The sequence below is a fragment of the Alosa alosa genome, unplaced genomic scaffold (genome assembly GCF_017589495.1).
Source record: "Alosa alosa isolate M-15738 ecotype Scorff River unplaced genomic scaffold, AALO_Geno_1.1 AALO_1.0_unplaced_5, whole genome shotgun sequence".
Lineage (NCBI taxonomy): Eukaryota > Metazoa > Chordata > Actinopteri > Clupeiformes > Clupeidae > Alosa > Alosa alosa.
In genome coordinates this window covers 87740-103076 of record NW_025962652.1, presented here as the reverse complement: position 1 = coordinate 103076, position 15337 = coordinate 87740, and the positions used below count along the sequence as shown (strand labels likewise).

The window sequence follows — 15337 nt, the reverse complement described above, 5'->3', positions numbered from 1 at the left end:
ATCTTTTGTTCAATTAACTGGACAGAGACAGTCTTTTGTTTCTGTTTCTATTGAAGCTTTTAAAATTCTATAAATTTCATCTATATTTCTACCAATTTTATTATGATTAATAGAGTAAAGAACAACTTCTCTATTTTTATTAAATAATATAACAGCTCTTTTAGAATTTCCTGAATCTATATCTAATATATTAAAGTGTCTTGATAATTTTTGATTTCTATCTTCTATTATAGGTAAAGATTCTATTCCTTTTATTCCACCATTAGATATATCATATTTTTGTCAATTTAAATGGGAGTATATAGTATCAGTAGAGATAGCAAATACTTTACAGTTTGAATCATTAAACTATTTTAACTATTTATTAAGTTCTATTAATTCTGTTGGACAAACAAAAGTGAAATCAGCAGGATAAAAGAAGAATAATGTATATTTATTTTCTATTTTATTTAAATTTAATTCTAATATTTTTGAATTTTCTATATATTTAACAGTGAATTCTGAAGGATAAGTAATTTGCATTATTTTTTATAAATGATATTTTAAGTGTTAAATAGAATATGAAAATAAGTTTAATATTAGATGATATATTAATAAAAGGAACAAATAAATAGAAGAGATTAGATATATTACATAGAAGTTTATTAAGTATAAGAGATTCAATAGTTACTAAAAAGAAAATAATAATTTATATATTTTTAATTACATAGAATAATAATGTATATATGTTAGATGTTAATATGAGAACTCCAAGAAGATATAATCAATTTTTAGGATTAATAGAGCAATTATTTAATGATATAAAATTAGAATTTATTAAAAAAATAACATATAAAAAGATGTTAAGATATTTAGATGATTATTTTATATATGGATTAAGATAGGAATCAAATATTTATTGTTATAATTTAAAATAGTTTAAATTAAATATAACAAAATAGGAAAAAATAGGATTTATAATAGGAATGACAGCACATAATGAATTAAGAGAGAATGAAATTATAAAAGAATATATATCATTATCTAAGGAGGGATTAACATCGTCTCATTGTATTAATAGAATTTTATTATATATAGAAGAAATATTAAAATTAAATGTATAAAAAAATTTTTTAAATTTTTTTTAAATTATAATTCATATAAATAATTAGATAATATTTTGTTTAAATTCTTGATGAGATTCTTTAATAATTTCTATAGCAGTATCTTTATCTAATAATTTTTCATTAAATAAAATAATATTTTTATTTTTTCCTTCATATACTTTATAATTTATTAAGAAATTTTTTATAGCTTTTAATAAACCTGTAAAATATAATTCTATATCTTCTATTGTATTTATTTTATCAGCAAAATAATCTTCTATATCTATACCTAATAATTTATAATCTGTTTCTTTTTGATCTATTAGAATAAATACACCTAAAATTTTTATTTTTTTAATATAGCCTGATTTTATTTGTTTTATTCCTATTTCTATTACATCTAAAGGATCACCATCGCCTTTATAATTTGTTCTTTTATCTATTTTTTCAGGATTTTCATAAGTTTGAGGCAAAGCACCGTAATTTCAAAAAATATCACCTATTTTATATTCTCTTAAAATTCCATCTTTTATATCTTGTTTTATAGGATTATTTATTTCATTTAATGAAATTTCATATTTTTTTCTAGTATATTTCGGTATTTCACATATAAAATTAAATATTTCTTTGCTTTCATCAGCATATAATGGTACTTCTTTAAATGGAGAAATTATTTTTTTATCTTCTGTTGTTATAAATATTCTATGCTAATCTGTTAATCTGTTTCCAAGTTCTTTTTTATGATACATTTTTAAATTTAAGTTATAAAATTATCAATCTTTTAATGTTAATAGAAGAAAGTACAAGTTTAGGTACAAGTTTATTAGGTATAAAATACAATAATGGTATTGCATTATTTACAGATTCAAGAACAACAAGAGGTAATTATATAGGTAATAATATAAAGAAGAAAATTTATACAATTTCTGATTCAATTAGTATTCTTGGTGCAGGTAGTGCAGGTGATACATAGAAAATAATAGAAAAAATAAAAAATGATATTTACAATGAAGAATTATATACAGATTATGTTTCTACTCCTTTTATAATAGCCAATTTTTTAGCTAAATGTATTTATAAAGAAAGATATGAAATATCTAGTAGTTTAATTCTTGGAGGAATTAATTTTTATAATAAGAAAATAAAATTATATAAAATATGTACAGCTGGATCATTAATAGAAGAATAGAAATATACATGTGGAGGATCAGGTAGTTTATTTATAACAGGTTATATAGATTAGAATATAGATAATATTAACAGTAAAGAAGATGCTATTAATCATGGATTTAAAAGTATTTAGATAGCTGCTAAAGAAGATCAATCAAGTGGAGGTGTTTGTAATATTTGCATTTTTGAAATTATTAATAATAAAATTATAAAGGAAGAAATACAAAAAAATCTTTAATTAATTATAGTTTGTGTGTTATGTTTTCATTTAATCAATAGTAGAATTTACCTGTTATATAGACAAATATTTAGCAAAATTAGGATGAATTAGATCCATGAATTTCTTTATTATATACATTAAATACAGAAGAATTAAAAATATTACATAGTTTAACAGGACATGAAAAGATATCAGTTTTACCATCAGAAAAATTAAAAGAAATATTTTTACAAATAAATAAAAAAATATATCAAAGAAGAAAAGTCAATAATAATGTTTAGAATATTTTAAAAGATATTGAAATAATGGAAAAAAATAAAAAATTTTTAGATATATAGACAGAAATAATAGAAAATATAGAAATAATAAAAAATGAATTAATTATAATAGAAAATTTAACTGTAAATGTTATAGAAAAAAATACTTAGAAAATATTTTCAAATTGTTTTGAAATAGATACATTTATAAATGAGATATTTCAAAAAAATAAAATAAATTTAGATCTTTATATTTCAAGAATTCCAAGTAAATATCTTCAAAATTTATTAAAAGAATTTGAAATAATTTATAATAATTAGATAGAAATATTTAATATATTTAAAAATAATAAAAAATTAACAAAATTTAAGTATAATAAAATAGAAAATTTTAAAAACACTTTATAGGGGCTCAAAAATTATATTTTTGATATAAGATATAAAATTAATCTATTGAAATAGAAATATGAAGAAAAGATAGTTAAAAATAAGTAAATTTATATTTATTCTCATATTATTCTTATATTTTTCATAGTTTTATAACTCAAAATGAGCTGAATGTAATCATTGAATAAATATTAAATTTGATAAAAATAAGTATGAAGAAGAAGAAAAATAAAAATTTAATTTCTATAGATTATTTAAATAATAGAAAGGAATTTAAGAGAAATAAAGCAACTATTCAACCTATTAGAACTTGATTCAATAATATTAAAACAATATTACCTAAAGATTTAAAAAATATAAAGGATAAAATAGAAAATAATGAATAGAATAAGAAAAATATAAATTTAAAGGAAAGAAAATTACCTGATATATTATTTACAGAAAATAAAAATGAAACAATATATAGCAAGGTTGATTTTAAGACTATATTAAATAAAAAAGGTAAATTTATATTTAATAAAAAAATAGATTTAAAAGATATAAAGAAAGAGAAAGATAAGGAATTAAAGACAAATATATTTAATAAATTTATATTAAATAATTAGATAAGTTTACATGGTATAAGTCCGGGTTATTCTAAAAGAATATTGAATGAAGTTTATAAAGTAATTGATTGTTCAGATATAATAGCATTTATTTTAGATTCAAGAAATCCTTTATTTACTAAATGTGATAATATAGAAAAATATTTAGAAAAAAATTATCCTACTAAAAATATAATTTATATATTAACAAAATCTGATTTAGTACCTAGAGAGATAACTTAGAAATGATCAGAAATATTTAATAAGAAGGTTCCTACTATTATATTTAAGTCTGGTACAAGAGAAAAGGAATATAAAAATAGTATAGGAAAGGAAGAATTATTTATAGTATTAAGATAGTATAAAGTATTATTTAAAAATAAAAATAGTATAAGTATAGGTCTTATAGGCTTTCCTAATGTGGGAAAATCATCTATTATTAATTCATTAAGAACTAAAAATATTTGTAATGTGGCACCTATACCAGGTGAGACTAGAGTATGAACTTATGTTTCTATATTTAAAAATTATTATATTATAGATTGTCCAGGAATAGTTAATCCATATTTAAAGGATACGGATGAAAATAAATTTGATTTAGTATTAAATGGTATATGTAGAATAGAGAATTTAAATGATCCTGAATAGTATATAGATAGACTATTAGAAAGAGCCAATCATGAAGATATTCAAAAATTTTATAGTATTTATGTATGAAAAAGTTCTATTGATTTTTTAGAATAGTTATGTAAAAAAAGAGGAAAAATGCAAAAAAATAATATATATGATATAAAAACAATGGCTAGAATAGTTTTATCGGATTGAATTAGAGGTAATAAAAAATTAAAATGATATTGTAAGCCAATATAATTAAGTTAAATTTAAAGATATAAATTTATTTTGTGTTTTTATTATGTATAATTTACTAGAAAATGAGAACGATAAGGAGGCAAAAATTTATAATTTAATAAAAGAATTAGAATGAAAAATAAATGAAACAAGTAATTTATTATTTAAAGAAAATAGTGAAGATATGATTAAAAAGAATATTATAGAAATAACAAAAATATCAAATGATATACATGGATTTTTAACAGTAAAAGATATAGAAATATCTTCTACATCTATTAAAAGATTTACTAAATTATATTCTATAGAATTAGAAAATTTTCATACAATAAAAAATAAATATAAAAATAAATATATAAAATAGGAATAGGAAAACAATATTTTAATAGAAGAATCTAAAAATTAGAATCAATTATAGACATTATTATTTATGGATGAGATATAGGATTAGAAAAAAGAAACTAAAAAATTATATGAAATATAGTTAAAATCAAGAGAATTATTATCATTAATAGAGGCGTTAGATTTAACAATAAAAGAATAGTAGGAAGATATAGATTAGATAGATAACAATATATAGATAACAAAAGAAAATATAATAGAGGGAAAAAATGATTTAAGTATTATAGATGAAAAATTAGAAGGTGAAAATGTATTGATTATAAAAAAAATTATTAGTTTAATAGTATTAATTATAAGTGTTTTAATTTTTTATTATTATTTTCATTAATTTTTATAAAAATATGAAATATCTCGCATATCTTCTATTTTAAAATTATATTTTAGAATAATATTATCTCTTATTATATCACATAATATTCAAATATTATTTTTATTTATTATTTGATTTGATTTCATGTCATTTATTATTTCATTTATTTGTATATCATTAAGATTTAATTTTTCATAATTATTTATTATATCAATTTTAGAGATATTATTTTTATTTTTATAATAATTTCTTATATCTAAAAGAAGTTGAGCCAATTCTATATTATTTCATTTTTCATAGTATGGATTAGATTTATATATACCGAATATGGTTAAGATATTAGAGATATAAACTATAACTTCTTTAACAAATATTTTATCTGAATCTTTTCCCATTTTTTTAACATATTTATTAATATCTTGAGCAATTTTTCTAATATTTTCAAATGCTTTTCTATAATTTAAATTATTTTTAGGTTAGTATCAATTTCTTGTTTTAAATTTATGAAAATATTTCTTTCATTAATTAAGATTGAAGATATTTTTTTCTAATAAGAATTTAATTGTAACAATAATCCTTTTATTTTTTTAAATAAATTTTCAAAATATATGAATATTTGTTGAGCATTTAGTAGCAATTCATTATTATAAGAAACTTGAGAATTTCATTCAGATAATAGAAAAAGAATTCTTATTATGGAGTAATTATAATTTTTTAATATATCATCAATAGAGATAAAATTTTTTAAAGATTTTGACATTTTTAAGCCATCAATATTTAAGTGTCCGGAATGTCAAAACATTTTTGTTCATGGGTTATTATCATTTTTAGATAAAAGATATGCTTCGGACTAAGCTATTTCATTATCATGATGTGGAAATCTTAGATCTATACCGCCACCATGTATATCAAATTTATCACCTAATATTGTAGAGGACATTACTGAACATTCTATATGTCAACCGGGTCTACCTTTACCTCAAGGGCTATTTCAAGACAATTCTTCATTTTTTGATTTTTTTCATAGTACAAAATCTGATTCTTGGGATTGATTATTATTAGGTTCTAATTTTCTGTATGAAGTTTTTTCTTTTAATTTTTGTATATTAAAATAGATTGAATTATCTTTATTATATGCGTAATTATTATCTATTAATATTTTAATATAATTTATTATTTCTTGAATATATTCTGTGGCTCTGGTATAATAAGTTGGATCTAGAACATTAATATTTTTCATGGAAGAAATAAAACTTTTTTCATAATATTGAGAATGTTCTATGTATAAATTATCATCTATTTTTTTTATCTTGATTAGTATAAAGTAAATAATCTTTTATATAATCTTTATAATCATCATTTGGAAGAAGATTATCTTTTAGATTTAATAGCATATTATTTATATTAGATCTTTTTTCAGTATAATAAGATATCATTGATTTATCATCAATTTCATTTTTCAATTCATTTGTTATTTTATTATAAGAATAGATTAGAGATTGTTTTATAATATCGTATGTTATAGGAATATTTTTATAAAAATAATTTTTTCTGGTTTGATTTAATATTTTATCATCAACATCAGTAATATTCATACAGTAAATAACATTTATATTAAAATAATTTTGTAAAATTCTTCTCATTATATCAAATGTTATATAGGTTCTAGCATGACCTAAATGAGATTTATCATATACAGTAGGACCACATATATATATTTTTAATAAATTATTATTTATAATTAATGTATCTAATGTTTTTGTATAAGAATTAAATATTTTAATATTATGATTCATTGATAATTTTATTATGTTAACATAAATTTTTTCTTTTTTTTAATTTTCATTTTAAATAATATAATTAAAATTAAAATTGAAACAAAAGCTATTGATATTATGATAATTTTAATTTTTAAATTTGATTTTTTTGGTTCAATTTTTATTAGTAATAATTTATTTATTAAAGAAATAGATTTTATATATTTTATAAGATTTGAATTGTTATTATTTAAATTATTAATAATTTCTTGATATAAATTATTAAAATTACTATTTTTAAAATTATTATTAGGCATTATATTTTTTAAATCTTTTATAATTTTTTCAATATCAAGTTTATTTATTTTATTAATATTACTAAATAGTATATCAAAAGTTTTATATAGATGCAACAAATTATTTATTAAATTATATTTAATTTTATCAAATATTAAGTAATAAGATTTTATTGTATTAATATATGTGTTATTTAATTTTAATTTTGATATTATTTTCGTTAAATTTCTTTTATCAGTTTTCATCGATTTTAAATCAATATTTTTTCAATTTTGTATATTTTTTAAATAACTAATAATAAATTTAAAATTAACTAAAGGGATTGTATTTATTAAAATATCTAATAATTTATTATCATTAGTGTTATCTTTTATTAATGGATAATAAGGATTATTATTAAAAATATTTAAAATAAAATCTATTGTTTTTTTATATATTTCTATATCTCATTCATCATCTTTTAATATACCAACAGGGTATAAAATTTCTATTAAGTTGCTTAAAAGATATACATTTTCAAAGTATATAAATTTTTCATTATGTTCTAAAAAAATATGATTTTTTAATTTTTTAATTTTTTCTATTAACTATTTTCTTTTTTCAAAAACTTCGCATATTTTAATAAAATTATTTTCATATTTGAATATAATTTTTTTAAGTTTAAATATTTCATCTGCAATATCATTATAAATATTTATTAATTCTATGGAGCTATTAGTTTGAATTTCGAATGTATCAGTATTTTCATATAAGATATTATAATCATTATTATCAACAGGATTATCTATAAGATGTTCAAATAATAATTTAACAATTCTAAGATATATATTATTATTATAATCTTCCATAAAATAATGGTTTTTATTTAATCAATTATATATAATTTTATTTTGATCATATGGATTTCATAATAATGTATTTTTAAATAAATTATTTAAAGTATTAATATTAATAAAAATTCTATAAATATTATAGAATAAGTCTCATTCATCATGATTTACATTATTTTTTTCTATAATATCTTTAAAATATAATAATTTTGATGAAATTAATTCTAAATTATTTTTAAATATAATGATTATAGAATTTAATAATATTAAATTTTTTTAATTCATCAAATTTTTTTTATTAGTATATTTAATGTATTTAATATGTTTTCTCTATTATTAATAATATTATTATTTATTATTATTATATTATTATATATAATTTGATTATTTTCATTTAATTTTAATCAATTATTTAAATGAAAAATTATTTCATTTTCTGTAAGATTATTAATTTTAATAAAAAGAATAAAGAATAACATATGATATTATTTATTTGTGTTATAAATTTAGAAATTATTTTTAAATTTAATAAATAATTTTAATTTTTTTTGAATTTTTTTATGTACTTGTTGAATATTAAACTTATTTGTTTCGATTCAAAATATTATAATAAATAAAAAAGATAAAAGGCTCATTAGCATGAAAGGAATTAAAACATATTTTATGGTTACAATTTCATTTAATATAGGAAAAGTAAAACTTATAAGAAAAGTAAATATAAAATTAATAGATGATGAAATTGAATTTCCTTTTGCTCTTATATTTATGGGAAGAATTTCATTACTAGCCATTCACGGTATAGGACCTAATCCTATACTATATGATATAATATAAATGATCAAATTAAATAATATTAATGTATTAGATATTTTTTTATTTTTATTTGTATTAATATTAATATTGAATAGAATTATTAGAGAAAATAAACTAATGAACATTCCTAATGAAGATATTATTAAAATAATTTTTCTTTTAATTTTATCTATGAAGAATGAAAAAATAATAGAAGTTATAAAGCCAAAAAATACTACTAATAATGTATTTAATCATTTATTAACAATTCCTATTTGATTTAATATATAACTAGAATAATAAATAATTGCATTAATTCCACATACTTGTTGAAAAAATGCTAATAAAGAAACGATAATGATAGAATATTTTTTAGTATGTATTGTTATATTATTCATATTATTTGATATATTTTTATCTAAATTATTTTGTATTAAATTAATTTCTTCATCTATATTTGAATATTTTGGTCTTATTTTTGATAATATTTTTTTTTTTTTTCTATATTATTTTCATAATTAATATTTTAGGACTTTCTATGAATAAAAAATCTATATTAAAATAATATAAAATACCTGATAAAATAATAATAAAATTTAATAAAACTTGAATAAGTAAATAATATTTTCAATTATATAATGTTTTTTCATATCCTGTTAGTATACCAATAACTATTCCAAAAGATATTGTTATTTGTATAAAGGAACCAACTATACCTATTATATTATAATGACATAATTCCATAATATAAATAGAGGATACAGACATATTTATTCCACAAGATATTCCTATAATAAATCTTCCTATAATAAAATTTATATGATTATTAAATAATAAAAAACATATTCCTATTAAATGTATTAATGCAGCATATCATAATAAAAGTATTCTTCCTATTTTATTATTAATATAACCAACTATTATACTTCCTAACATAGCGCCAACTATTAACATTGATACCATTAATCCTATTATTATTTGACTTTCTATTTTATATGTTTTTATTAGATATGGTAAGAGTAGATTAATATTAGATAAATTTATTCCATATATAAATGGACCAATTAAACCTATTAATATATGTATAATTAATCTTTTAGTTCAATAATTTTTATTTTCTTTTATCATTTTTTTTAAATTAATGTAAAAAAATCTTAAATTTAAAATTTAATTAATATAATAATTAATAATTTTTATTTTTAAAAAATAATAAAAAAGTATTATTTATAAATTTTTTTAATAATGATTTAATATTTATTATTTTTAAATTTTTTATATTAATAATATTGTTATTGTTATTGTTGTTATCTTTATTATATAAAATTATATCTAAAATAAATAAGTTAGGATAAGTTAAAAAATTATACATGAATAAAAATTCTATTATACAATTTTCTTTATTATTTAAGGTATTATTGTTATTATTTATTTGAAAAATTTTTTCATTATTATTTCATATTCATTTTAAAAATGATTCTTCAATTATATAATTTTGATATCTATCTATTTCTTCTTTGATAATATTATTTATTTTATTCTATATATTATAATTTAAAAAATTATCTAATAAATAAAATGTTATTTCTTTATTATTATTAAATATATTACAAAGATCAATATTTATACTAATATTGTTTTTATAAATACTATAAAAAACAAAAATATAGGTTATAAAATCACTGTTATTTTTATTATATACTTCTAAAAAATTATTAATTATTAATTTAAATTTATCTATAAATTTTTGATAAATAATGTTTTTTAAAAAATTATTAATTTTTAATTCTAAATCTTTTCAAATTATATTTGAAAAATAATAAACATCTTTTTGATTATAAAAATTTATTTTACATATTGGAATATCTAAATAATTATAAAAAACATTAATATATTTTATTTTTATTAATGGAGATATGTTTTTATCATTTTCTGATGTAATTTTTATAAATAATAATAAGTAATAAATATACATATATTTATATATTTTCTTATATAAATAAAAAAAATAAAAAATAAAAAAAAATATTTAATTTCATCTATCTCATACAATTTTACTTCTTTTCATTTGTATTTTACTTTTCTTTTTAGCTATATCATCTTTAATATTATTTTTATTTTTAGAAATATTTTTCTTCTTTTTACTTTTTATAGAAAAAATACTAGATATTTTTCTAAATATATTTTTTATTTTACTACTACTTTTCTTCTTTTTCTTTTCTTCAATATCATCTAAAAAATTTATTTTTAAATACTAATTATAATAATCTTCTTCTGTTTCTTTGTTTTTTTTAATTTCACTTTTTTCTTTTTTTTCATCTTCTTCTTTAATTTCTTCTTTGAGAGGAGTAAGCATAATTTCATCTTCTGTTCCAATATTCTAATTATCATCAATCTATATTTCTTTATTTAATGAATAATAAATATCTTCTTCTTTAATAGATTGTTTTCTTAATTCAATGCTATTACTTTGTAGTAATAACTATGTTGCACTTTTCTCATAATTCTAATACCCTTTAAATTTATATTGTTCTGGATTTATTAATTTATAAATTTTTTTAAATGATAGGGGATAATATATCATTGATTTAATTACACAAAAGACATATAATTTTTATATCACATTATATCATATATATTATCAATTTCTACAAATTTCATCTTCATTTTTTTATTCATCTTTTTTAATTTATTCTAAAATATTTACACTATTGAATAAATTTTTTTATTGTTAAGATATCAAATATATATAACAATGCTTATCTATATTAATTGATATATTCTATAATACTAATATATCTTAAATATAACTTTATAATTGAAAATACAAATATTATTGTTAATTAATAGAATAATAAATATATATATAAATTTATTGTTACTACATATCTATAATTATTTTATATTAGATTTTATACTATTATACTATATAATCTAAAAAATAGTTGAAAAGTAGAAATTTAAATTTAAGAAAAAAAAATTAATAAAGATATAATATATAATAAAAAAAAAAAGATTTATATTATAAAAAATATAAGAATAAAAGTTGTTTAATAATTATTTATTTTTATTATAAAAAAAGTAATATAATTATTGTGATTTTATTATTAATATTTATGTAGTTAATAATATATAATATTTATGTTAAATTATATAATGTAATATTTTTATAATTTTATTAAAAATTACGTAAAAGTTATATATATATCAATAAAAATAATAATGAAGAAAATATTTAATATACTTTTTATGTTATCAATTTTATAGTATAATATTAATTGCTATATAATTAGATATTATGATAATATATATAAAAAGATATTATAAGAGAGATTTATCATTAATACAAATATGTTATTATTTTAACAACAAAGATAATAGTTTAAATGATGAACTTATAGTAGAATATATAGATCCTACAAAATCACCATATATTTATCCAGGATATAATTATATTAAAATTAATTCAAATGTATTTTCATGTTAGAGTATTAATAATAAAATATTATTTTATTATATATTTAAGGATAAAAATCAACATCTGTTTAAAGAATTTTATTTAGAAAATGGTGAATTTTATGATGAATAGTTTACTCATTGTGTATTATTTTTTAATTTAATATATATTAGTTATGATGATAAATCTACATGAGAAAGATATTTAGTTATAAAATAGTCTTTTTATGATAATCTATCTTCTTCAGAATCTTCAATAAAATTAGAACATACTAAATTTACACATGTAATATTTTCATTAGATTTAAATACAGAATTATTTTTACCAGGAAAAAAGATCGATTATTTTATAACAAATTCACATATTAAGGAAAAATATATAGGAACAATATATTTTCCTACAAGTAATAGTATACCAGTATTTTTACGTATAGAAAGAACAAACTATAATAATTTTAAATACATAATTTCTTTTATAAAATTAGTGAATATAAAACACGGTAAAATAGTTATTATTGTAGAATAGTCTTTAGGTAAAATAATTTATATAAAATTTAAAAATCTTTTACATATTATAAGTAATATAAAACATCATAAAAAAGTTGTAGTAAGAAAAATTATTTATGATACAGAAAAGGATTTTTAGTGCATACCTAATAAATTACTTATATTATATAATAATATTATTAATCATGAATATTATAAAGAAAATAATCAAATATTTTTCATAATTACTTTAACATCTAAAAAAATACGTTATTATGATATACAAAATAATATTTTAGTTAAAGATATTTTATATACGATATATATATATATATAAATGAAATTGCAAATATTTAGAATATTACAAATGTAAATCATAATAGATGTCATTTTATAGGATATATATTTTTTTAAATTTTTCTTGATTATACAATAATATTTTATTCTCCATGTGCAAAAAAATAAAATATATATTTATATTTATTTATTATAATAATTATAAACATTTTATTATTTATAAAAAACAATAGATTATGAATTAAAAAAATATTAAAGGTGTAAAAAGATATAGGTTATTATTTAATGTTATAGGGCACTTGATCCTTAAAACAAAAAAAATATATATATGAAAAATGTAGATACATACATACATAAATATGCAATATATCAAATAACTTATTTTATAGATAGAATAATATAGAAAAAAAAGATATAAGAGTTGAATATTTAGATAGCGGATTGTCAAAAAATATAATATAACATTTCAAGAAAGAGATATAAGTGGATTTAAAAATCATATATTTAATAGTTTGATAATTTTTGATAGTACAATATTTTTAAATTATTTACATATTGATCAAATAGTTATTTTTTTGAAGAAAAATTATTATTAAAAAATAGATCTAATAAACCTGATGAATATAACTCAGATTATAATGTTACTCTTTTTTATATAATAAAGGAGAAAGTAAAAATAATACAATTCTTTATTTTAATAATATTCAAATTTAGCTAGTAGCAATAAATATAAAAGAAGAATCATGTATAGAAGTAAAATGATAGTATAATGAAGATATATATATATATATATATATTTTATATATATGTTATTATAAAATTTTATTTGTATGAAAAAATTTATTAAAAAATGGAATAGAAAAAAAAAAAGTATAGTAGTAGATTTTAGTTATTTAGGATAAAATAATTAATTTTCAAATTATTTTTTATATATTTTATAAAAAACAATAAAATTATTAACTATTAGAAAATAAGAAATTTTAAATAATTTAATAGTAAAATAATTTGATATTATCATTAATATAATATATAATTATCTTAATAAAAATATATTATAAATTTAATTAAAAATATTACATTAATCTCTTTATTTCTTTTTAAATATATTAGATATTTTATTGTAATATATTTATTTTTTTAATAAATTTTAAATAAAATTTAATTAATTAATTAATGTTTCTAATGGCAGCCTTATGCACGTTTACTCAACCAGACGATATCTAATGTTCCACAAATTACTATGTGGACCACCTACTTGTCTATGTTGACAGGTATAACCTCTAAAATCAGATAATTAAAGTTCTTTGTAATAATATTTATAGCTATATAAATAATAAATATCTTCACATCTTAGAGTAGACTCCATCTTAGTTACTAATATAAGACATCTTTCTTTTTTAACATAATAAGTATCCTATAGACGTCTTAAAATCATTAGCAGCCGATAATGCTACCTCCCTTAAGTACTCTATTTTCTACATTACACCTTGACTATACTACTATAAAGGTTGAGGTTGATACCATTGAGATATTTCATAAGTTTTTTTAGGGATAGCCTATAACATACTCAAGAGAAATTCCTTTCGGATTTCTCCATCCTAGTATGTCTCTATCTCCTAATTAATCTTATGAACTAGTCTCTAACTAGAACCATTTCATCTCTATTGAATAGAGACTAAACCATGGCCACCAAATCTTCTCTTTAAATACAACCGCTCTATTGAAGCAGTTTGGTAATGGAACTTACATTCCATTAATATCTTCCTAGTCTAAACATCTATCTTCTTAAGATCCGACTCATTCCAATTAACTATACCGAATGAATACTAGAAAAGGCTTCCAGCTAAGGTATTTATGGCTTTAACCATATTCCTACCATTAAGTTTAGTTAATGTAAGCTTCCTCACTCTTTTAAAATATTCATCGGTTAGTTGAATTTTAATGGTCTTATCCTATATAGTAGGGCTTTCCTACATGCCTAGATATTTATACTAGGAGGATATCGGTAGATCCTTTAAGGCCTACCACCGTGTATTTAAAATTAAAGATAATATTAATAAAGATTAAAAAGCTTAAATACAATAAAAATATTAAAAGATTTTTTAAAAATAATATAATAAAAAAATCAGGTTCAAAATTACACTATAGAAATTAAATTATA

General features: G+C 17.0%; 1 protein-coding gene across 1 annotated transcript; it reads left to right on the top strand.

The window, feature by feature from the left end:
- The first annotated feature begins 2282 nt into the window (after window positions 1–2282).
- Window positions 2283–4207, top strand: LOC125290448 (nucleolar GTP-binding protein 2-like). The gene is made up of 3 exons (XM_048237199.1): window positions 2283–2296; window positions 3763–3933; window positions 4093–4207. Exons 1-3 carry the CDS (start codon window positions 2283–2285, stop codon window positions 4205–4207), a joined length of 300 nt encoding a protein of 99 aa, XP_048093156.1.
- Window positions 4208–15337: the final 11130 nt, after the last annotated feature.